Source organism: Nannobrachium achirus (assembly GCF_963921795.1).
Source record: "Nannobrachium achirus genome assembly, chromosome: 16".
Taxonomy (NCBI): domain Eukaryota; kingdom Metazoa; phylum Chordata; class Actinopteri; order Myctophiformes; family Myctophidae; genus Nannobrachium; species Nannobrachium achirus.
The window spans coordinates 16,308,852-16,334,883 of NC_137823.1; the positions used below are offsets into that span (position 1 = coordinate 16,308,852).

General features: G+C 42.4%; 2 protein-coding genes across 2 annotated transcripts in view; one reads left to right on the top strand and one right to left on the bottom strand.

Annotated features, from left to right (window-relative positions):
• Nucleotides 1-11,670, bottom strand: part of LOC308300833 (clathrin coat assembly protein AP180-like) — a gene marked incomplete at both ends in the record, with an annotated part of 71,844 nt that extends 60,174 nt beyond the window's left edge. The window contains one exon of the mRNA XM_080744731.1: nucleotides 11,541-11,670. Coding sequence (XP_080600857.1) covers nucleotides 11,541-11,670 — 130 coding nt within the window. The remainder of the gene's footprint in view (nucleotides 1-11,540) is intronic.
• Nucleotides 11,671-14,114: 2,444 nt separating this feature from the next.
• The window catches only part of pgm3 (phosphoglucomutase 3), a 31,662-nt gene continuing 19,744 nt past the window's right edge, over nucleotides 14,115-26,032 (top strand). The window contains exons 1-5 of the mRNA XM_080744213.1: nucleotides 14,115-14,166; nucleotides 16,669-16,877; nucleotides 20,941-21,125; nucleotides 23,256-23,323; nucleotides 24,935-25,068. Coding sequence (XP_080600339.1) covers nucleotides 16,671-16,877; nucleotides 20,941-21,125; nucleotides 23,256-23,323; nucleotides 24,935-25,068 — 594 coding nt within the window. The 5' untranslated portion in view covers nucleotides 14,115-14,166; nucleotides 16,669-16,670. The remainder of the gene's footprint in view (nucleotides 14,167-16,668; nucleotides 16,878-20,940; nucleotides 21,126-23,255; nucleotides 23,324-24,934; nucleotides 25,069-26,032) is intronic.

Below are 26,032 nucleotides of genomic sequence, written 5' to 3' on the forward strand. Positions count from 1 at the left end.
ATGTCCAAAATGTAGGCTACTTGCATAATGACGTTTTGGTATCAACATGTAGCTACTGTATAAATAAAACAGTCATTTGCAGAACGTCCCATTTCACAGGTTTTCAAAAATGTACCATAGATTTTTTAGCAGATCTAAGCTCACAATTATAGCTAAGCGTCGCATTGTGATCTTGTATTTTCGTCTAAATATATACTGTAGACTGAACTGGTTAATGTATGCCTTTATAATAATCGAAATCTGCAAAGTAACTTAACTGTTTTCAAATATTTGTAGTGGAGTAAAAGTAGCCTACAATATTTGCCTCTGAGAAAGCCTAAAAATTGTACTTACGTAGGCTACTTGAGTATAATGTAGGCTAATTTGTTACTTTAGGCTACACCACATGCACTGCAGCCTGGCCGTCATCAGAAGTTCAGAACCGGTTGAACATGTAATAGCAGACAGACTTGTGTATTGGAAGCAATTAGCATGAGTGACTGGGGGTCGCACTGGGCTACTACTGGGCTCGCACTGGGCTACTGCCCTCGCGCCGGTCGAGGAGAAAAAATACAGAAAAAAAGCTCAATAGCCTGAAAAGTGGGGTGGCAGTACAGCCCAAACAGTCTATGGTCCGGCGCCTATGATTGCAGCACGTTGCGAGCTTGTAGATCTGCTATTTCCGAGAGACAAGAGAGAGAACCAAACATAGGGACACTATAAGGATCAAAAGGTGCTAATGCTAACGCGAGCCGAGGTTGAAAAGAAATTTGTGATCTGTTTGTTGAATATATTATGGACCAAACTTCAACACAACAACATCTCAGAACGAAAGACAATTTTTGGGGGAAAAATGATGGACGTTCATGTCAACTAGAGGTATGTGAGCAATGTCGACAATGAATGACACGTACAGACATTGGTTACGGTAAACATGTCTCCTCCACTAGTTGCTAAAGATTGGAAACATTTCGATGTTGACAATGAATGAAACCTACAAACATTGGTTACGGTACTTTAACAACTCCTCCACTATAGTTGGTAAAGAGTGGAAGCGTTTTGGCCGTTTCTTTTAGGTCTAGTTATTCCTCTGGGGCGTTGGTTGATCGCCCTGCCAAGAGAAGAGTGGAGAGAGAGAGGCACAGTGGCCTACATACAGCGTTGCCAGGTTCTGTGAGGGAAACACGCAACCAGGTCTATTATGAAAACAAGCCCCAAAGAAGAGTCTATCATAGACTACATGAGCACTTTAAACCTATATACATTTAATACATTGGCTATTTTCAAATAGCCGATGTAAATGTCCTTCCTTGACATCAAAATGTCTGAGAACCATGGTTTAAACAACATTAGTAAACAAGCCCAAACAACAACTAGGCCAACACTTTAGAAACAAGCCCAAAAAAACACAACCCTACCTAACTACCAAAATGTACAAGTGACTTTACAGGAAAGAAAAGCTACCCCAAAGTCTCTTATAATAAGCAGACATGGCAACAGTGCCTACATGCAGTACATGCAGCTTGTTGAGCCACCCCGTACCAAGTGGATCCAGCATTCAACACATTATCCCCGCGAGCAGTTCTGTTGACATGATCACAACATTGTCCATATGGCCTCCTGTTATCGCTTGATGAATCCCGCTGGAAATGAACAAAGAACGGGTCGGGGCTCAGCCTCGCAGCATCTCTAGAATAAATGGAAACGGGACACCAATGCTACAGTATTAGGACAACGCTTCACGAACAGGAGTCATCAATATGTCCATAGACGGACAAACGTGTCTGTGGCAAAGCTTGTCTTTGTCAGAAGCAAATTCTAGATTTAGCTTTTACATACCATTATAATGTTCTTATTTTGGTCATGATACCCAATACAGAATGTCATGTCTCCAGGTTTTCTTCAGAATATGTATGACACTGATTTACTCTATGACACTATGACATATTTGGAGTCCACTTGTACAACAGTTCTCAAATGCTTTATTTTCAAGGACCCCCATAACTCTGGGAGTGTATATTTGGAACCAAATGGATCTGTAAGGGTTCATTCGGTTCCATTTGTACACTCTGAGTTACAGACCTGTTATGGTCATTCAGGGCTAGCTCTTTATGTGTTTTTCTGGTAATATCATTACCCACTCATTGTGTACGGTATGTCCGTGGAAAGAATTTAATTTGAACATACAGTACATGTTCACCACAAGCCAACATGGCGATGACCCCTGTCTACAAATCTCATAGACTATTCTACCTCCTGACCCGCCATCCAGGTCAAATCTGGCGATCTCGGAATGATCGCCACCAGGTATTCCTAAACTTAACCTCAGTAAAACTATGCCTAAACCTAACCTTATTCCTAAACATAACCTCAGTAAAACTATGCCTAAACCTAACCTTATTCCTAAACATAAACTCAGTAAAACTATGCATAAACCTAACCTTATTCCTAAACATAACCTCAGTAAAACTATGCCTAAACCTAACCTTATTCCTAAACATAAACTCAGTAAAACTATGCCTAAACCTAACCTTATTCCTAAACATAAACTCAGTAAAACTAGTATGCCTAAACCTAACCTTATTCCCAATCTTAACCAAACCTAACCTTATTCCTAAACATAACCTCAGTAAAACTATGCCTAAACCTAACCTTATTCCAAATCTTAACCTTAGTAAAACTATGCCTAAACCTAACCTCATTCCTAAACATAACCTCAGTAAAACTATGCCTAAACCTAACCTCATTCCTAAACATAACCTCAGTAAAACTATGCCTAAACCTAACCTTATTCCTAAACATAACCTCAGTAAAACTATGCCTGAACCTAAACCTTATTCCTAATCTTAACCTCAGGAAAATGAATATCAGAATACAAGAACCGCTGGGGGTGATCGGCCCACAGAAAAAATGGGGGCGAGTATATTTTGGGGGCGTGCATTCAGGTTACCCTTCACACTCCATTGAATCCCTTCTTTTCACCATTGTTGGATAGATGCCAGCATACTATTGTGATTAGAGATATATCTTGGTCACTTGTTAATTAGGGCCCGAGCACACACAGTGTGTGAGGACCCTATTGTAATTGCAAAGATTATTCTTCTTCTTATTATTTTCCCGAAAGTAAATCGCGTTTTTGAGGCGCCAAACGTACTCCAAAAGTTGCGCAACTTTGCAAGCACATCACAAGTGGCGAAAAATTACGTATTTAAAAAAAAAAAAAAAGGAGGCGTGGCCTAATGGCGCAACAGCGCCCCCTACAAAATTTCAACGCAACAGCCCCACTATACGGTTTCACCCACAAGTACGAAAAGCGGTACACACCTGTATCATGTCCGGACTCACAAAAAAGTCTCTTGGCGCCATGTCCGAAACCAAATAGGAAGTCAGCCATTTTGACTAATTAGTGGCGTTTTGGCGCATTTTTGGCTGTTTTCACTGGTCGCACTTTAACGAACTCCTCCTAGGGGGTTAATCGGATCAACATCAAATTCGCTCGGCATACTCAAGACACCTTAACGATGAAAAGTGAGTTTTCGTAAAACGGCGTGCCCGTGTTGAAGCGTCAAACTTCCTTCGCCAAACAGGAAGTGCCCTTCACCAAACAGGAAGTGCCACTTTATCTCATCAACCGTTTGTCGTACAGACGTGTGGGTTGTGTCATATGACTTGATTAAGAGTCCTTAACCATAATTGGCGCTTCCTTCGCCAAACAGGAAGTGCCCTTCCCCAAACAGGAAGTGCCTCTTTATCTCATGAACCGTTTGTCGTACAGACTTGTGGTTGGTGTCAAATGACTTAATTAAGAGTTCTTAACCATAATTGGGGCCTATTTCGCCAAACAGGAAGTGCCCCTCACCAAACAGGAAGTGCCTCTTTATCTCATGAACCGTTTGTCGTACAGACGTGTGGTTGGCGTCAAATGGCTTGATTAAGAGTCCTTAACCATAATTGGCGCTTCCTTCGCCAAACAGGAAGTGCCCTTCACCAAACAGGAAGTGCCTCTTTATCTCATGAACCGTTTGTCGTACAGACGTGTGGGTGGTGTCATATGACTTGATTAAGAGTCCTTCCGCTTAATTGGTTTAACTAGCCCCGCCCCCTCTTCCGATTGGCTCCTGCCCCTTGTGATGTGGGTAGAACTGCGAGGGCCCGGTCATTGCTGCTTGCAGCTTTAATTACATTAGTTTCTTCTTGAGCACAACTGTTAAGAATGCTATTTAGACAGGATTTTGTTTAGAGAGGTGTTTTTCTTTTTCTTTTTTCTTTTTTTTTTTTTTACCTAATACAGTATATCCTAGTGTCTTTGAGGCACTACATCATACATAGGCAACTGGCGGCCCGGGGGCCACATGCGGCCCCCAACTTCACTTAATGCGGCCCGCTGGTTAATACTGGAATACTGATATATTATTGATACAATTCCAACCATGCAAACATGACTCACTTAAATTACTTCAGTCTATCCACAACTTTCCAACATCCCATAGTGCATTGCGCAGAATGTGCAGGCAGCTTCCGGCGCCGCAGCCGAGAGTGATCTACAAGCTCACAGCGGTTGCATCTGCGACGCGACGTTAGCTTGTATGTCTGCTGTTAACCGGAAGTGTCCCGCAAATAATGCTACAGTAAATTCTGGCGGAAACAGGTGGATATTAGTCTTTTTTTATATCCAATGTATTTGTATTGACAGTAAGCTCATAAAGTTAACATAAGAACATAGCCTATAAATGCATTTGAAAAATGTTACTTTTCATGGTTCCAATTGAAAAGTTTCAAACATACAGTAGCAGATCTACAAGCCCAAAATGTGTCGCACTGTAACATGTTTTGAGCTTGTAGATCTCATCATTAACGTTGCCCACCCCTGCACTACATACAGTACGGTACACTGTTCTCTCTGCATTCTACTATATCCTAGTGTCTTTGAGGCACTACGTACACTTCTCTCTGCATTCTACTTGTGAAGCTACTCACTGCACCTTGTTGTTTATTTATCGACCAGATGATTACTCTTCTCGTCCTGATCTCGCCCTTATAAGTGGCTCTGCATAAGAGCGTCTGCCGTTTAGTTTAACAAAGCCATTATGAGGTTATTTTCAGGCAGGCATATAGGTGGCTGTCTGGGACTCCAGAGGGTCCTTTTCTATCGATTACTGGGAGTGAACTATCCCTTTGAAGGAGTAGTTCACCCCCAACATGACTTTTTTTCTATTGATTACTCGTGCCATGAAGACTATTTTTTGGATTTTGTCGCATTCCTAAGACAATAATTACATTATAAAAAAAATTATAATAATACCCTGACGGTTTCCCCATCCACTACCATTCATTTGGGTCACCAACCAGTGCCATGCATCCAGGTCCCCATGCGAAATCAATGGGGGTAAATTTACAATAATCACTTTTTTGTCTTAGGAATGCGACAAAAAACAAAACATATTATTGAACTCAAGTCTCCATGGCATGAGTAATCAATAGAAAAAAAGCCATTTTGGGGGTGAACTACTCCTTTAATGGCAGGAGCCCACTGATCCTAACAGGTAGGATGGGCAAATGCAGAGTTACACTCACAGTATGTGCAAATATACTATGACAAGTACAGTATAAAATACCCTAAAGGAGTGGGGACGTTATTGTGACTTGGATCAGTGAATCTCAACCTTTTGACCTGCATTACATGCATTACAACGTACAATGTAGGCATTTAGCAGACGCTCTTCGTGCAGAGCCACTTACAATAACGTCGTTGTCGGGCGGAAAACTCTTATCTCCAAGATTCACATGTGTACGTTCTTTCGCAAAGTAAAGCCCTGCTTCATCATACAAGGCCGTCGCACAAAAGTAGTGAAAACAGCAGATCTACAAGCACGCAACGCCTCGCACCGCGAGGTGTTGTGTGCTTGTAGATCGGCTGCTTTCACTAGTTTAAATCATTTTTTAAATGATAAATGCAAAACGAACGGTTTTGGACATACGTACAAGGTTTCCACCCAACAACGACGATAAGCAAGATAAACACATACAAATCAAAAGCAGTAAACTGGGATCACAGGTAAACTAAGAACCTGGCATAAGCAAAAACAATACACTATCAAAAGATGATCTGTACATTGAAACTATAGAAAGTACAGGACAAACCCGGTAAATAATGATCCTAGAAGAATGTCTATTAAGGGAAGGCCACGGATTATTAGATACAACAGGGACGTGCTGGGCCCCTGATTCAGCCCGGAAAAAAGATTTGGAGAGGCCCTCATTGCGCGCTATAGAGAGAGATCTCTCTCTATAGCGCTGCTGCTAGTTATAGTTATAGTTCGTCGTTGTCCGGTGGAAACCTTTTATGTCCAAAACCATTTTAAAAATGATTTAAACTAGTGAAAACAGCCGATCTACAAGCACACAACGCCTCGCACCGCGAGGCGTTGTGTGCTTGTAGATCTGCTGTTTTCACTACTTTTGTGCAACAGCCTTGTGTGATGAAGCAGGGCTTTGCTTTGCGAAAAAATGTACAAATTTGAAAATTGGAGATACGAGGTATCTGCTCGACAATGACGATTTACTTTGTTGGCCGCCCAGCCCTCAAAATGGAACGAAGGCCGACATTTAATTTTTAATTTTTTCCTAATGGCCGGCCTGGACCGGCCGGGAATGAACCGGCCGTTCGGGAGTTGTCCCGCTTTTCCCAATGGCCAGCACGTCCCTGAGATACAATATTGTACACACTGTACCATCTTCAGTTCATTTAACTCCTGAGCGAGTACAACGGGGAACCAAATGGACCTATTAATCATTTAGCCGGGGGCCCCCCTGGAATCCCCTGGGAGCCCCCTGGAACCACCTCCAAGGACACACGGGGGTCCCCAGACCCCACTTTGAGAACAGGTGACTTGGGGGGGATGTCGACTTGTTCTGCATGGCTTTGATCCTTTCAACCACAACAACTATGGTCTCAATGTCTGTACAGAGAGCACAATACACACATGCACACGCTCACACTACCTGTGTCCTCTCTCTCTACTCACAGAATACTACAAAAACAACGTAGAAAAGTAATCCAACCCATACACCATGGGCAGGCATAGGGGTAGAGAAACCGTTAATAGAGCAGGAAGGGTTCCCGAAGGGTTCCCAGTTCAAATCCGGGCTCCCCCTGAGTTAATGTCGAAGAGTCCTTGAGCAAGACTCTGAACCCCACATTGCTCCCGGTGAGCAGGTTGGTGCCTTGCATGGTTTCCTCCGCCACCGGTGTATGAATGTGTGCGTGAATGGGTGGATGTAATGCACAATCTATGTAAAGCGCCTTGGATAAAAGCGCTATATAAATGCACCATTTACCATTTATGTAAACTATGACATGACAAATAAAACCCATTCTGATTTATAAATCCAATATTAGTGGTGCAAGCTGGAACCGCGGAGCAAAGCGGCGGTGCGGTCCTACTACTTGATCTACTTCTAGATCTACTTCTAGATCTACTACTACTAAGCACTTTTTTATGCTTTTGAATTTGAATCCTGAAGAGTAACAGTCTTGGCCATGAGGTTTCCACCTGACAGAGACACTATCGTATTGCTGTTGTTACACAGTCTTGAGGGCTTTGCACACAGACGCGTTTTTCTCGCACGGAAAAAACGGACGATTTCATCTTTTTAAAGAAAACAATGATTCTCTAGGACCTCATGCACACCGGCTCAGAATTTGCCATGCGGCAGGTGGCTGTGTCTGTGCGTTTTTTCCCGATCGATCCCAGTTCGATTTGTGCGTCTTGTCGCATGCGGTAAAAACTCAATGACTCCTTTTATGACTCCTTTTCGGATCCGCAGTGTGGATTCTGCACAGCCTTGCACACCAAATCCAATGCGTTTTTAATCATGCAGCAAACGGGAAAAAGAAACGCAACGGTCCTGTGTGCAAAGCCCTTTACAGACATACCGCCGCACCAACATCGTTTTGCTGCTTCTGCCCGCGTGAGTGAACACCAAATAAAAAAGAAACCCTGTTGATTCTTGAGTGGATGTCATGTAATAGTGACACAACACAAGAGGGAGGGACACCGGCCTACCATACTGTAGCATTAGCACCCTCACCTTTGGCTGTGTAAATAATGCAGAGGCAGCCATTGGCTGGATGGGTGAATTATTCAGTAGGTGTAGCGGATCACACGATATACAGGGTCTGGGCCAGAACACCATAGACGGGACCGGGCCAGTCCAAAGATCAGACAGACACACAGACAGACAGACACACACACACACGCACACGCACACGCACACGCACACGCACACACACACACACACACGCACACGCACACACACACACACACACACACACACACACACACACACTAAGGATGGGACGATATGAAAACGTCATATCACGAATATTGTGCAAAAGAAATCGCGATTTACGATATTAACCCGATAACCAACATCCGTTATCCTGGGCCAGAACATTTGCCAAAAAATAGCAGATCTACAAGCTCGGTTTGCGACGCGTTGTGAGCTTGTAGATCGGCTATTTTTTGGAAGACATTTGATAGAGAGTGGGAAAAAAAGACTGTATCAAGTACGTATATTATAAGTACCTTTTACCAATTATAGAGGGTTTAAGTGGTACAGGATATGCAGCTCGGCAAATAAAAGTTGAATTGATCCCAGTGCATGACGGAGGACGATATCACGATAAATTCAATCTCCGATAATATCGCTTATCGTCCCATCCCTAACACACACACAGAGAAAGCCATGCTGATTTATTTTACGCTCTTCGTACACCGGTGTCGTTAGCCGAAAAATAGATCTGCAAGCTCGCGATGTGCCCGCGACGCGAGCCATTCTCCTAAGCATCAGCGCCATATCAAATACGACCGAGTATCAATCAAAGCTTCAGTTCGTTCGGATCAATAGAAGCACTCGCATCGGGCCGCCCCGACTGTATCCATCAATAGAGTGTGATTGTTTTTTCGGCGTGACCCACCCCACCCACCCACACCACCCACCCGGGCCGCCTCGGTCTGGTGGGGTCCGGATGATAGTGATTCATCATGATGATGTGCCACAGGGCGGCCCCCCGCCTGTCACCTAACAAAATGTGTTAATAAAGCTGTGAAGTTTGATGTTTTCATTCGGTCGTGATGCTGCAGTTTTCTTTCGCAGGGACAGCTTGTTTTGGCTTCGATATGGGCCTGCTGGCTGCACCTGTGCACCACGTGCACGCGCCCGCGTGCGTGTTTTATGACTTAGGGCACGGGGTGGGACCAACACTCTCTCTGAATGGCCTGCCACTAGCTCCTGAATTACGACCCCCCCCCCCCCCCCCTCCCCCCTCACTTTCTTACACTACCCCCGCCCACACACACACACACGCACACACGCGCGTGCACACACACGCACACACACACACACACACGCACACACACACACACACACACACACACACACACACACACACACACACACACACACACACACACACACACACACACACACACTCTCTCTCTCTCTCTCTCTCTCTCTCTCTCTCTCTCTCTCTCTCTCTCTCTCTCCCTCTCTCCCTAGGCTGAAGGCGGACCCGAGAGGTCAACAATGGTTGTTGCCACGTCAACCACGTCCATTTATGGTCGGGCCACGCCCACAGAGGCCTATATACAGTAAGCGAAGGGTTATGTAGTCATTGTGAAATCAGCCTAAACATAATACACTATACTGTATAGAACCTATTGATCAACAACCTCTCATTTCAAAGCCATTACCCGGGCCATCTGTACGTTTCACGCCCTACTCCTATGCGTACCCGGGACTTGAACCCGGGGTCTACGCCCCCACACTAGAGACTAGATTTCTACAGCTCATCTGAGAGGTAATTAATGCCCTAGCTGCTTGGCCAGGGGGATATATATGGGGCGTATGAGCTTCAGGCATGGCTACATGTCAACCAGTATAGGTGTCAGACACCAGTCAGTCTCCATGTAAGCTTATAGGGACACCACCTCCAGTCATTTAGGGGTGAACTATATCCCTTTAAGACCTACTAGTGTGTTGTATGTTTTATGCACATCGATGTATGCTATACCTCTAGTAGTGGGGGGGAGCCAGCGTGTGCAAGAGAATACAGAATAGATTAGAATCCGTATCGTCACTGTCGGGCAGAAACCTCGTATTGTACTTTTCTCACCAAGTAAAGCCCTGCTTCACCATACAAGGCTGCCGCACAAAAGTAGTGAAAACAGCCGATCTACAAGCACACAACGCCTCGCGGAGCGAGGCGTTGTGTGCTTGTAGATCTGCTATTTTCACTAGTTTAATTAATTTTTTAAATGATAAATACAAAACGAATGGTCTTGGACATACAAGGTTTCCACCCAACAACGACAATATGTTACAGTTAAAACAACTACAGAGGAGAATCTGTATGGTTCAGTTAAAACTAGAACTGCACTCTGTCGAGGTGCCAACTTGCATCTTGTGCACAAGAAGGCCACATGGCCTATATTTGTGCGCCAGCAGAGCACGCCATAAGGTACGCCCACCACTGACATCACCACTGGCGATGCCAGTGACATCACCACTGGCATCCGGGAATACTGGTCCCTCATTGGCTGTTAATGAGGACGTTGCCAGAAATGCTGGTCCCTGATTGGGCTACGGGCTTAAACACACACAGACATACCTACATACGCAGCCGAACGCAGTACTTGCGAGCTCTGTTGGCGCAAGTAACTAGAACAGCACTCCATTGGGGTTCCAACTTGCGTCTTGTGCACTCGTTGCCATGTATGGCCTACTTGTGCGCAAGCATAGCGCACCTCGTTATTTATATCAGGTCGCACTTGTTGATGGTGACGTCACCAAGAATGCTGGTCCCTCATTGGCTGTTAATGGAGACGTCACCAAGAATGGTGACGTCACCAAGAATGGTGACGTCACCAAGAATGCATAGTCCCTGATTGGCTTAAACACAAACAGATACGCCACATACGAAATCACAGAACGCAGTACTTGTGCGCTCTGCTGGCGCAAGTAACAACTAGCTGCATCTGCAGTGGTTGGTGGTGGTGGTCTCTGTGAGAGCCTGGTGACTCAGGTGGCAGAGGATCAGGGGTAGAGCGGCCGGATGGGAACCACAAGGTTCCCAGTTCGATCCCGGGCTTCCCCAGATTCAGAGTCAGTGTCTAAGAGTCCTTGAGCAAGACTCTGAACCCCTAGTTGCTCCCGATGTGCAGGTTGGTGCCTTGCATGGTTTCCTCCGCCATCGGTGTATGAATGTGTGAATGGGTGGATGTAATGCACAATCTAAAGTGCTTTGGATAAAAAAAGCGCTATATAAATGCACCATTTACCATTTTACAGGTGTAGGATAACTACCAGTTGACAAGTAGTGCTGCCTGTATATTATAAGCACAATGTCAATAACCCCTTAGTACAGGGGGGGTTCCAGTAGACCTGGGTTCAAATGATTCTGTCTATTGGACATGAAATGTAGCCTATATGGATCACATGAACACTCAACATTGCTGTGTTCTTCAGTACAGGAATAATAAGGCCTGGTCAACACTTACACTCCAGGTGCTTCTTCTTGGGCGCCATCACTTCGTGCGTGGTGGCCTTGCAGACGCCGCGGGCCATGTCTGATCCCGTCAGCTGGTACTGCGCAGCGGCAATGCGATCCGTCAGCGTTTGCCCCGACATTTTCTCTCTTCTTCTGCAGTCTGTCTCAACGGACGACCACCTCTCTTAGGCTATGGCGGCGTGCAGATTCCCACCCAAAGAATCGATCACTCACTCAATCAATCAATCCTAGAAACCAACCCGGTTGCAGGAGGATTCGGGAATCCCAGTCAGATTCCGGTGCGGTCTGCGCGCTGCCTCCCCAGTCCCCTACGGATAGGCCTGTGACCTTCTGTCTATGGAAAGCACAAACAACAAGCCAACATGAGCCCATACTGTGTACAGCAATGCATATGAAACCCTATGTTAACGTTAACATCAAATCATCGTCTATATATGAATGATATTTTTACATTAACGATAATACTGTAGGCTACTCACGCAAGGTTGCGGTCGCTCTGGTTGTAAAGGAACCTCCGTCCACTTCAGCACCGCGGACAGCGACTCCTCTTCTTACGTAACACTCCGCTGTCAGATCAAACGCTGTGTAATTATCTTCGCTCCCACGAGAAATAAATAATATTATAAACACACGAACACACGACACCGCGGCGGGGTTGTTAAAAAAACGCTCCTCTATGGCCTATAGCCTATTAAACGCAACAGCCTGGGTTAGATTGGGATGGAACGGAATAATAACGGAATAAATGAATAATCCATGCAGCTCTGCTCGGGTCAAACGTTCCTGTGAAGAACAGACATTAGAGGGGTTTGGTTTGACTCCCTGCCTCGTCCTCGCCTCAATGAATGAATGAATGAATGAATGGAAAAATAACGGTTTTCCTGTATAGTTCCTTATTAGATATAGTATATCTTCCTCGGGACGGACTGTTCAGTTTGCGTTTTGAACCGGAATGCTTTCGGTTCGACGATCAACGCCTGCCTTGCCTGCCTGCTCGTGTTTAACCCTCTCCTCCTCGGCTTGGATCGGCTTGTCAGTCCGTCACTATCTCCAGTCCACACGCTACGAAGATGATGATGATGGTGGTTGTGATGACGCAGGGACGCACAGTCAGACACATACAGGTTAAAACAGACAGGGAAAGATGGTGGCAGGCAGAAGGAGAGAATTTTCCTAGATCTTTCTTTGAGTTGTCATTTATTTAGTGCTTTTAGAATGTATTCCCATGCATCCTCTCTCTCTGTCTCTGTCTCCTCCCCCCAAGCAGTGACAGCTATTTGGAACAGGGGTGGGTGTCATTATTAACTAAACTAGTTAACCATTTTGACCGCAACGCAACGCAGTGGCGTGGTGTGGTGTTATTTTAAATGGGGAGTAACAACACATTAGCTTTAGCCTTTTTTTATTTTTTTTATTAGGCCTATTAATAGGCTATACAGACGTCGTACGGGTGGTGTCGCTCTTGGCACAGAAAAGGGAGCAGATCTACAAGCTCACAATGCGGTGCTACGAGCTTGTAGATCTGCTCCTTTTCTGTGCCAAGCGAAACCATCTATATCAGGCTGCTGCTGCCTATATGCATGCCTGTGGTACTACGGAGCCAAGCCTACTCTATAATATGGCCACTAGTTGGTCTATTGACTCTATTCATATGACTATGCGACAAAACAGGGGTTAATTTACGAGCGTGCGTGACTATAGCTGCAGCATGACATTTTATCCACGCGTGCACGAGGATTTACACGCGCACATACACATTCAGGCCAGAAAATGACAGGAGGACATGTCATGGCAGCTTATTATTATGGATGAAAATCTCTCTATACTCCAGTTCTCCTTTAATTATCTAACATAATATATAATCTAATTATCACAAATGTGAGGCTTGTGTGATAGCTTCTGTGTGTTTTATTATAGGATAGCCCTATGTCCTGTTTTAAGGAGTCTCCCTTTTAAATTCCCCTTTATTTATTTTTTTATTTTTTGTTGAGTGGGGTGGGGGATGGGGGTGGGGGGGGGGGGTCCTTTAATTGTGTCTGCTTTAGATTTGGGTTAGTTTGTGTTTTTTTCTGACGCCATATGCATGCCTTTAATTGGTTTCTGTATGAAAAAAGAAAAAGAAAAAAGAAAAGGTTATAAAATATAAGTAGCCTAATAAATACATCTTCAGTCTTTAATGATAATAATAGTCTTTATTAAAAACACATAAACATGGAGATAGAGCTAATACCATGGAGAATATAAGCCATCTGGACTCATGTGGAAAAGAACAAAGTGGCAAATTCAAACTATCATCTATATGCAATACTATTAATAATTAACAGTGGTGTGATGTTATCTATTATCAATACATAATACATAAAACTCTATGGTTGCGATGCTGACAGTTTGTGAGCTTATAGTAAAATAGCCTATTAAAATGTAATATTTTTCACCGGCGCAGCACCGCCGTACGACGAAGCATGACAGAACAGAACGTGCTCTAGTGGACGTAACATGGAAAGGGGCGGGGCCACAAAGGACGTACTGACGTCACGCACCCGGAAGTGTGCAGCCACGTCACTTGAGCAGAGAGGAGCAGGAACTGACTCTCATTCACCACCACAACAACAACAGTAAGTATTGTACAATGTTTATCATTCAGCCTTAATAAACACTAACCAGACGTTTAGATGATGAAAGCAAACCTCTGGTTGATACATTGGGGACAACTGCGTTTAATGTGTGTTGTGTTGATGACTGACTGACCAGTGTTGATCTGTGTTGTGTGTATTTGGAATAGGCTACATCAGTGGATCTCAAACATTTACATTTCAGGGTCTACCCTTAACTCTGACAGTGTACAAATGGAACCAAATGAACCCGAAAGGGTTCATTTGGTTCCATTTGTACACTGTCAGAGTTACAGACTTGTAAGGGTCGATTTTAGACCCTAAAGGAAGACTCCACTTTGAGAACCACTTGGCTACATGACATGTATGTTTTGATTGATTGATTGCTTGATTGAATAGTGCATTAGCAGTTTACATAGGAAAAGCACAGGACAGTAGTAGTACAGATACAAGGTCTACTAATGTGTGCTTCTTTACATTGGGGTCCTTTTGTACTCAATTCATGTAATGTACTGTAATATCACAGTCATTCTAGGGCTGTGTTGTCTCCTGCTGTTGTGTTGTGTGTTGTAGTGAGTTATGTTGTGTAGTGTGTTGTGTTGTATTGTACTGTACTGTAAATAACTTTGGGTTAAGAGTGTCTGCTAAATGCCTAAATTGTCAATTGTCCTGTGTTGTGTAGCTTTGGGTGTGTCAAGCATTGGTGCTCTCAGTTCATGTTTATTGAGCTGATCTATTTGATAATATTTCTGATAGTCTGATCATAAACCCTGTACTCTGTCTTCATGTGTCTGTTGCTCCCCTAACAACCTGCTTCATTTCATGATCAGAAGTATGGATTTAAATGCATTTGGACTTTCTTGCTGCTATTGTCATGTGACTATAACTGAAGTGCTGTTTTGGTGTAATGAATGTAAAGTATGTTGTTTGTATGAATGCAGAAATGCACCATTTACAGACAGTGTTAATTTTGACAGCAAATGTTGATTTAGTTTTAGTCTTTTGAAAAAAATTGAATTTCATTAAAGTCCCATATTGGTAATCTGAAAAGTTTTAGTTTTAGTCTAGCACTGTTTGCCGATCAGGTTTTTCACCTTGTTCTCCTCTTCAGACTCCACCTTAGCCCTAGCCGCAAATTGCAACACTAGATTTTTTTATAATCGGTTGAATCTAGGGTTGCAATACCTCCCATAGGGATCCAATGCATCAAAACAGTTTTTTGCTATCTGATTGTATTAAACGACTTCAAACTCAACAATATTGTGGCTCTATGGAAAGCTTGGAATTTACTCTTGCTATCTGCAAAGTGTTTGTTTCAGAAAAATCCACAGACATGTTAGGAGCTACTTTCTATCCAAGAAATTTGGTTCAGGTGATAATTTTTCCTGGAGTTTGGAAGTGCTCGTGGAAAATCCCTCAACGGTCCTGTGACCACCTGGTTCTAAATGTCACATTATGCAGGAGGCAGCAGGACATGGCGTTATAGAAGACGAGCGATTCCGAAGTTCAACACTTAGAAAATAAACCATGTCTGCTCGGATTTCTTGACAGAAAATAAATCACAACAATTATACGGTGGATTTTTCAGAAACAAATACTTTGCAGATAGCAAGAGTAAATTCCAAGCTTTCCATAGAGCCACAATATTGGTGAGTTTGAAGTCGTTTAATACAATCAGATAGCAAAAAACGGTTTTGATGCATTGGATCCCTATGGGAGGTATTGCAACCCTAGATTCATCCGATTATAAAAGATCTAGTGTTGCAATTTGCGGCTACCTTAGCCCATAGATAGCACTTACCGTAAGTTGCCTACCCTCGATGGCCAATGGCCATACAGGCTTATGCCAAGGCAAAATATGTCATTTAGCTTTTTGATATTATATAGTGTATAGCAATAGCATCAATGTACAGATTATTGACGTTTAGATTTTTATTGATTTGATTGAATATGTTCTTGGTTTAGCTAGGTTTTTAGTTTACTGCTTCAATGTATTTGATGTATCACCTTTTGCTGTCCCTTGCTTACTTTAAGTTGCTCTGGATCAACCACTTTGACCATTATTTTATGCTTTAATTATAAAATATAGGATATTATAGATTATAGCTTGTAGATCTGCTATTTTTGAAAAAACCTTTAAAAGCGAACATTTGTAACTCAAATATTTGCTTCAGAGTGGTCCTTGGAAAACATATTTTGAGATGGGGGTCAGTGACCAAATACATGTAATTTTGGGGGTCCTTGACATGAAAAAGTTTGAGAAGCACCAATTTAGAAGAAGGATTTAGAAGACATTTATAGAATCGGGTCAAAGACTTGCACAGATATTCACCATTTTTCAAAAAAAGCAAATCGGTGCCGCGCTGTGAGCTTGTATATCTGCTATTTGTCAATAGTTAAAGCATAAAATAAAGGTTAAAGCGTTTCAAGTCTAACGCGACACATATACGTTCCAGGCCTAAGAGCTTCTGCTAAATGCCTAAATTGTAAATTCTACACTTCCAGCGATGGCCCAGTTTGAGGAGGTGTCCCAGAAGTCCGCGCTGCATTCAAAGCCAGCGGGGCTGCTCTTACAGTACGGGACGGCCGGGTTCAGGACCCACGCTGGACATCTGGACCACGTCATGTTCAGGATGGGTCTGCTGGCCGCGCTGAGGTCCAAGAAGACCCGCGCCACCATCGGAGTCATGGTCACTGCATCGCACAACCCAGAGGTGAGTCATGCTCACCGCATCAGTGTTGATCTCGTCGACTAAAACTATGACGAAAAATGTTTGTCGACTGCGTTTTTTCACTGACGAAAACGAAATATAAAACCGAAATGAAAACTGAGCTGTGATGACTAAAACTAAGACTAAATATATTGTCAATTTCGTCAACAAAATAAAAACTTGACTAAAACGTGAGGGAGGGACTAGTGGAGAAGAGAGTCATTTTATGTTTGGTTGCTCTCAGGTGTTGCGTGATGAAAATAGCAGATCTACAAGCTCACAACGCGTCGCTGTTGTGAGCTTGTAGATCGGCTATTTTCATCACGCAACTAAGTGTAAAATCAGCCATTACCATGTCATCAAGGCCTGCCAAAAATACACTTTGGTTGACTAAATCAATTGTAGATTTAGTCGCCTAAAATCTTATGATATTTAGTCGACTAAAATTAGACTAAAACTACAACCTTTCAGGTAACTAAATTATGACTAAAACAAAAATATATTTTATTCAAAAGACTATGACTAAAACTAAATCAAAATTTGCTGTCAAAAACAACACTGCACCGCATCGCACAACCCAGAGGTGACACTAACACATCCAATCCAATCCAATTGATTTATATAGCTAGCACAGTGTTTCTCAAACATTTGTTCATTTGGTTCCGTTTGTGCACTGTCAGAGTTACAGACTTGTATGGGTCAATTTAGACCCCCCCTGAAGGAACCCACAGTGTCCCTGGAATCTACTTTGAGAACCACTGATAGGGCTGTCACAATTATTACATAATCGTCTAATCACAATCATTTGAGGTAATCACAATTATTTTGCATAATCGTCATAATCGTTTCCATGTTGAGAAATGTTAATATAGTTTCAAACACTTTCAAAAAGTGGAAATAGCAGATCTACAAGCTCACAACTCGTCGCAATCGCAACACGTTGTGAGCTTGTAGATCGGCTATTTCCACTACTATGTTCTTTTTTTAAGTATAAAGTTTTCAAATATGTCAGTCATTTCTTTGTATATTGAGGTTATGTGTCATATCTGCCATGTCCAACTTCAAAGCCTACAAGCCAAACAGAAATGTAAACGACAAATACGCAATTAAATTGTTAACCGCAATTATTTGAGTGACAATTAATCGCCATGTAAAATGTCATAATCGTGTCAGCCCTAACCACTGATTAGCATGTTTTACAAACACAGGGTTTCCAAAGTTGCTGCACAAAAGAAAATACCGGTACGTAAAAAAACAGCCAAGAAAAGTAATACCAGTACATATTTTGATAAAGTGATGCAAAACAAATAAAAACGTAGTTTAAGTCATTTAAAAGTTTCATAAAAAGCCCAAAAATAAATCTTGAAAAACATCTTGAAATAGGCGATCTACAAGTAGATCAGCAATTTCCACTATTCATGTTTTTAAAGTTACAATGTTATTAAATATAGTAATTTCTTTGTATATTTAGGTCATGTGTCATATCTGCCCTATACAACTTCAAAGCTTAAAAGCTAAATGAAAATGTATTTTTTTTTTGTTCCAGTGTTAAAGACAAAAAGACAAAAAGTGTAACAATTAATCGTCAAGTAATATTTCATAATCGTGACGGCACTATTGATGCATTTCTTCTTGGATGAAGGACAAAGGTTTTACTTTGACATTCAGGGTTACTTTTAAATCTTGTTGTTGGTAACAAGGACATAAATAGTTGCTGATGATAATTGGATACAGCAGGTTGAGCTACAGCATAGCAAGGTTTTCTTTCATGGATTTATTGTCAGACAAACAAGGTTGAAGTCACTGTGTTCTTCTGTCTCTGTACCTCTATTAGCCTCTGTCTGTTCCCTCTCTCTTTACGCACGCACGCACGGACGCACTTCACTTCTCTTTACGTTTTTTGTATTGAGGTTCTATTGAGCTTATTCAGGCCGGGAACACATTTTGCTGTTTGGGAGGGGCTTACAGTACATGTACAGTATGTAGCAACATATTTGTTTTGTAGGCTAATTTCTGATTTAGCCCTATTCTATAGGTTAGGCCTAAATGGGTTAAAATGACATAAACAAAAAGAGAATAGCAGGCACACAAACAAGAAAAACAAATTAAACACAATATCAAGCATCTATACTGGAGCAATTGGTGGCAAACCTAAACCAGAATGTTTAGCTACATATTCTCACAAACACCTCTCACATATTCTCACAAACACCTCTCACAAACATAGCCACCAAATTTTCACAAACGTGAAAATTTACAACTGTCCACATTTTAAACATGCCACTCTTTGAACCGCATTTATTTCAATTTAACAACATCTCGCCTCACGCAGAGCAGCCAGTCCTGACATAGTATTCTGAACATTCTGGCCAGTGCTGAAACGTCAAAATGATCATCAGGGTATCAAGTTACAGAGGGAGGGAGGGGGAGGGAGGGGGGAGAGGAGCTGAGCAGAGTAGAGTATCGAATTACAACAGAGGGGGGTGTGTGTGTGTGTGTGTGTGTGTGTGCGTGCGTGCGCGTGTGTGTGTGCGCAAGCGTTTTTTTTTCCCCCCAAATTTTTTTTTTAATTTTTTTTCTTCAAAAAACTTTTTTTTTTTCTCAAAAAACTTTTTTTTTCTCAAAAAACTTTTTTTTCTCAAAAAACTTTTTATTCTCAAAAAACTTTTTTTCTCAAAAAAAGAATTACCCATATTTGGCCATTACACACACCACACTGCCGCAACATGGCTCCTAGTATCATATAAATGGTAAAACAGAATTATTTTCCCTGCGGATTCCTCGTGACTCGCATCATGACACATTATTCTTTCTTTCTTTGTTCTTTATTGGGGTCCCCATTAGCTTCCGCTGTCGCGGTCGCTAATCTTCCTGGGGTCCACAACATAGAACATCACAAACATACAATATTCAAACAAACTGACACTCGTCAGTCAAAATCTAAGTTACATTAAAATACCAATAATAAAATACAGAACATAGGTAAAACATGTACAGATTATTCATATTGTGTGGTCTCTAATTAACAGATCTTTTAAATAAGTACTTGCTTTTGATTAGTTTCATATTTCTAGGTAATGAGTTCCATTGTTGCGTGGCTCTATAAATAACAGTTCTTTTAAGTATTTCTGAATTTCGTTTAGGAGTTTCCAAATACCCTGAGCTTACCTGTCTAGTTTGATAACCATGTTTTAGACCAGCATTAAGTAATTGATCTCTGAAGAAATCTGGCTTCCCTTCAATCATTATGACACATGACACATTTCTCAGAATTACATCTGTCAAGTTTTTAACTTAATTATACCTTTACAGTGGCTAAGAAAATGGTCGCTACGCGGTGGAAACCTCCTCATCCTTTAACATTTCGCCAGTTGGTGCTAACCTTTTTAGATATAGTATATCTAGAGCAGTCAACGGCAACATTACATGGAGCGAGCGAGGAAAACGTTATTATATGCTCTGGCATTGCAGATAAGCTTAAAGATAATGATTCAAGATGTCATTACGTAGTGGTAATAGCCAAAAAGAGTTGATAACAAAACCAAAACCAAATTTTACATTCTGTCCTTTCATGTTTGCAGTACACATCTTCTCTCTGTGCACATGCTTCGTAACCATGATGTTCCCTAATCCAGTGGTTCTCAACCTGTGGGGTCCCCAAATTATTTTGAGGGGTCCCCAGATGATTACTGTAACTTAATGTGGTTTTCTCACTCGACAGTAAACGAACCAACATAAAGTTAAAGTGTTTAAGTGTATTTTCTAAAGCGACAATTTAAGGACATTTTAATACCTCTAAAATGACAAATTAAACATTGGCTAAATTGTCAAATATTAGAGGCAAAAATGTTGAAAATAGCCGATCTACATGCTCGCAACGCCTCGCGTTGCGAGCAGGTAGATCTGCTATTTTCACAATTGAAAGTTGTTGTACGAAATGCAATGCCTCATCTCTAAAGTGCTCGTATGGGTGGGGGGGTCCCCAGTTAAAGTATGATTATTTTGGGGGTCGCGGCCTGAAAAGGTTGAGAACCGCTGCCCTAATGGTTCCCTGTTCCCCCTTCAGGAGGACAACGGGGTGAAGCTGGTGGACCCCATGGGGGAGATGTTGGCGTCTCAGTGGGAGGGATACGCCACCCAGATGGCCAACGCGGAGCAGGACCAGCTGCTCAGCGTGCTGGGGGACCTGGTGGACACGGAGGACATTGACATGGCCCAGGACGCCAGCGTCTTTGTGGGCAGAGACACCAGGTATGTCACCACTAGCCTGGGACCGGTAGCATTTCAGGTCGGAGCGGAAACAACCTACGTCAGTGTTTCTCCAACACTGTGCCTGGGGACCTTTGGTGTGCCCGTGAGTAGGGCTGTCACAATTATTACATAATCGTCTAATCGTGATTATTTGACATTATCGCAATTATTTTGTCATAATCGTCATAATCGTGAATGTTGAAAAATGTCCGAAATAGTGGAAATAGCAGATCTACAAGCTTGTAGATCGGCTATTTCCACTATCAAAGTTATTTTTTAAGTAGTAAGTTGTCAAATATGTCAGTAATTTCTTTGTATATTTAGGTTATGTGTCATATCTACCATGTACAACTTCAAAGCCTAAAAGCCAAACAGAAATGTAATTATCAACGACAAAAACACAATTAAATCGTTAATCGCCAATTATTTGAGTGACAATTAATCGTCATGTAAAATGTCATATCGTGACAGCCCTAGTGCCTGGGGACCTTTGGTGTGCCCCTGAGAAGGGTCAAGTGTGCCCCTTGAAACTGCTTGAAAGCCAGTATTGTATTTATCATTTTAAAAATTGGAACTAGTGAAAACAGCCTATCTACAAGCAACAAACGCCTCGCAGTGCGAGGCGTTGTGTGCTTGTAGATCTGCTGTTTTCACTACTGTTGTGCGACAGCCTTGTACGATGAAGCAGGGCTTTACTTTGCGAAGAAACGTACACATTTGAGGAGGTAAGGTTTCTTCCTGACAGTGACGATATTTACACCCCCGTATTATGTTGGTGTGCCCATGGATTCCTTGGGACATGAAAAGTGTGCCCATGCAGAAAAAAAAGGTTGAGAAACACTGACCTACGTCATGTTGTAGTCATCAGAGTAGTCTCGCGTGGCCAGACTGTTGCCTCCGCGATTTGGTCAAATGCTCCCGGCATACAGTCTGGCAGACGGAAATAGAAACGGTGAGTGCGAGATAAAGCGGATGTGACGCAACCGCTCCCTTAGTGCAGTAGCAATAACATGTCCTACTGGAAGCGTTATGTCTCCTTTCAACATTTCTGGGGGCTTTATTTTGTCTTTCTCTGGTGTTATTGGTGTCACCTTCATGATGTTTTCAAACGTTTCATAAACTATACACTCATAACAATAATAGGCAGCTCGAATGACTTTGTCTGAGCTATTGTGTTTCTGTTATGTTTCCAATGGGACTACAGTTCAGTGCAGCAGTGGCTACTTCCGATACTCGCCGTTCGCGAGCTGCTCTTCCAGACTCTATATAGCATTCGGAGATTGTGGAATAGTTGTCTGGCTACGCGAGACTATCATCAGAGGGACTACACTTTGGCCGGAACTACCAAACCGGAAACAGTTTTAACCCAAAATAATTCCCCCGCGCTCAAGGGCATCATTTTAGGGCCTACCCAATAAAACTCTTGATGCGGCGTAGTTTGGCTTATTTTTTTGAAAAGTTTGTTTGGTATATCCATCTTTTAGTCCAACTCGTAGCGAGTGGCAAGACCACTCTTCTCGAGCTTTTAAATAGGGATTGGGGAAACAAACAGGGGGGGACCAAAACAAAGCGACGCTGCTTCTTCTGCCTGTGGACGGTTTAGGCCACGTCCCAACACCGGATCACAAGGACATTTAAAAAGAATACCAGGCTTTCCTTTTGTGGAAAGCCTAGTGACGCGAGGTTATGTCACTACAGGTTGATCACTGCTTTTTGACTTCATACTTACATTAAAGGACAGTGCTTTCTTAACCCATGCGGAGAAAGGTATCTGCAATAAAGCAGACAGCCCGCAACCAAGTTAGATGAAGGCTTTTAGGTGCACGGCTCAAAAAAGCATAATGAGAAAGGAGTAGTCTCCAGCACTCAAGGAATATCCTTTTTACATGATCTAGCCTCTCTTCTGAGACAAATATTTGGCGATGATAGTAGATCTATAAGCTCATGACACGACACAACACAATGCAACATCATGGCACGTTCCGAGCTTTTGGATTACTTATTTGTTTCTTTCACAATTGGTTTGAAATAGCGTCTATCAGGAGACCACAAGGGGTGGTAAATGCAAGTTTTCAATCAATCAAAAAACGGGACATGCCACAATGTCACCAGTCCTGTTTGTCATTCCAGGAGCAGTAGTGTGATTCTGTCCCAGGCTGTGTTGGATGGAGTGTCTGCCCTCTCTGCTCAGAGCAAAGGTAATCTGTGACACTACTACAGTATGCTTGGTCAATGAGAAGGTAACATAGTGACACTACTACAGTATGTTAGACCAATGAGATGGTAACATAGTGACACTACTGCAGTATGTTAGACCAATGAGATGGTAACATAGTGACACTACTACAGTATGCTTGACCAATGAGAAGGTAACATAGTGACACTACTACAGTATGTTAGACCAATGAGATGGTAACATAGTGACACTACTGCAGTATGTTAGACCAATGAGATGGTAACATAGTGACACTACTACAGTATGCTTGACCAATGAGAAGGTAACATAGTGACACTACTACAGTATGTTAGACCAATGAGATGGTAACATAGTGACACTACTACAGTATGTTAGACCAATGGGAAGGTAACATACAGTATGTTAGACCAATGAGAATGTAACATAGTGACACTACTACAGTATGTTAGACCAATGAGAAGGTAACATAGTGACACTACTGCAGTATGTTAGACCAATGGGAAGGTAACATAGTGACACTACTACAGTATGCTTGACCAATGAGAAGGTAACATAGTGACACTACTACAGTATGTTAGACCAATGAGATGGTAACATAGTGACACTACTACAGTATGTTAGACCAATGGGGAGGTAACATACAGTATGTTAGACCAATGAGAATGTAACATAGTGACACTACTACAGTATGTTAGACCAATGAGAAGGTAACATAGTGACACTACTACAGTATGTTAGACCAATGAGAAGGTAACATAGTGACACTACTACAGTATGTTAGACCAATGAGAAGGTAACATAGTGACACTACTACAGTATGCTTGACCAATGAGAAGGTAACATAGTGACACTACTACAGTATGTTAGACCAATGAGATGGTAACATAGTGACACTACTACAGTATGTTAGACCAATGAGAAGGTAACATAGTGACACTACTACAGTATGCTTGACCAATGAGAAGGTAACATAGTGACACTACTACAGTATGTTAGACCAATGAGATGGTAACATAGTGACACTACTACAGTATGTTAGACCAATGAGAAGGTAACATAGTGACACTACTACAGTATGTTAGACCAATGAGAAGGTAACATAGTGACACTACTACAGTATGTTAGACCAATGAGATGGTAACATAGTGACACTACTACAGTATGTTAGACCAATGAGATGGTAACATAGTGACACTACTACAGTATGTTAGACCAATGAAAAGGTAACATAGTGACACTACTACAGTATGTTAGACCAATGGGAAGGTAACATAGTGACACTACTACAGTATGTTAGACCAATGGGAAGGTAACATAGTGACACTACTACAGTATGTTAGACCAATGGGAAGGTAACATAGTGACACTACTACAGTATGTTAGTTCTCTCTCCTGATTACTACCATCTACTACTACCAGAGTATTGAGCTACTTGTCACTTTATTCAACAAATAAATATCATTACATCACCGTTTATACATACATCTGTTTCAGTATCATTCATATGTTTTAATGTCTCCTCTCCTCTCCTCTCCTCTCCTCTCCTCTCCTCTCCTCTCCTCTCCTCTCCTCTCCTCTCCTCTCCTCTCCTCTCCTCTCCCCTCCCCTCCAGACTATGGTCTGGTGACCACGCCGCAGCTGCACTACATGGTGCGCTGTCAGAACACCCAGGGAGAGTACGGCCAGTCCACGGTGGAGGGATACTACACCAAGCTGTCCCAGGCCTTCATCCAGCTCACCAGGAATGTAAGAACAATCTCATGCAAAATACCTACTGACGGGCATTGCAAACGGATGCTTTACAGCCATAATTGCCGCTTTGAATCCAAAGTAGGTTATTCTGTGTGCATTCGTGCAGAACTGCGACTTCCGCTGATGCATCATTTTGAAAATGGCAGATCTACAAGCTCTTACAGCAGGGGTGCCCACACTTTTTTCTGACTGGAGAGCTACTTTTAAAATGACCAGCGCAATATGATCTACCCACCCCAAAAGAAATTACCTGGGGGGGCTTTGGAATAGTACTGTCATTACATAAGACAAACGCACTTGAAATGGGAAATGGAAGTGATACAAACACACTTGAAATGGGAAATGGAAGTGATAGTTTTTTGGGTTCTTTGTAATGCTACTGACTTGAAACCAAAGCATTGCATTGTGGGGGTTTGCCTACTTTAGAAGCAGTGAAGGGAGCTGACAGGCAAGTCAAGTCACCTTAATTCAAGTGACAGATGCCAAAATGAGGGGTTTTGTGATTTTTGTTTATAATTATATGGTCTACCTGTACAGCCTTTGTGATCTACTGGTAGATCACAATCTACCTTTTGGGCACCCCTGTCTTACAGTGTTCCCACGGTCATGAAATTCCTGGAAATATTTTGAAATTAGAAAAATATTTTTCCAATACTGGAAAAGTTTTGGAATTTATCAAGGGTCCTGGAAGGTCCTGGAAAAAATATCTATGCATTGTCTTTGGTTATTGATTTTGTTAATACCTCTGAAATGACTAATTAAACATGGGCCAAATTGTCAAATATATAGAGGCAGAAATTGTGAAAATAGCCGATCTACATGTAGATCTGCTATTTTCACAATAGAACCGTGTTATAGAAGATTCCTCAACTCTTAGTGCTCGTCAGGGTGCCTAGTCCCCAGTTAAAACATGATTATTTCGGCGGTCACGGCCTGAAAAGGTTGAGAACCACTGGCA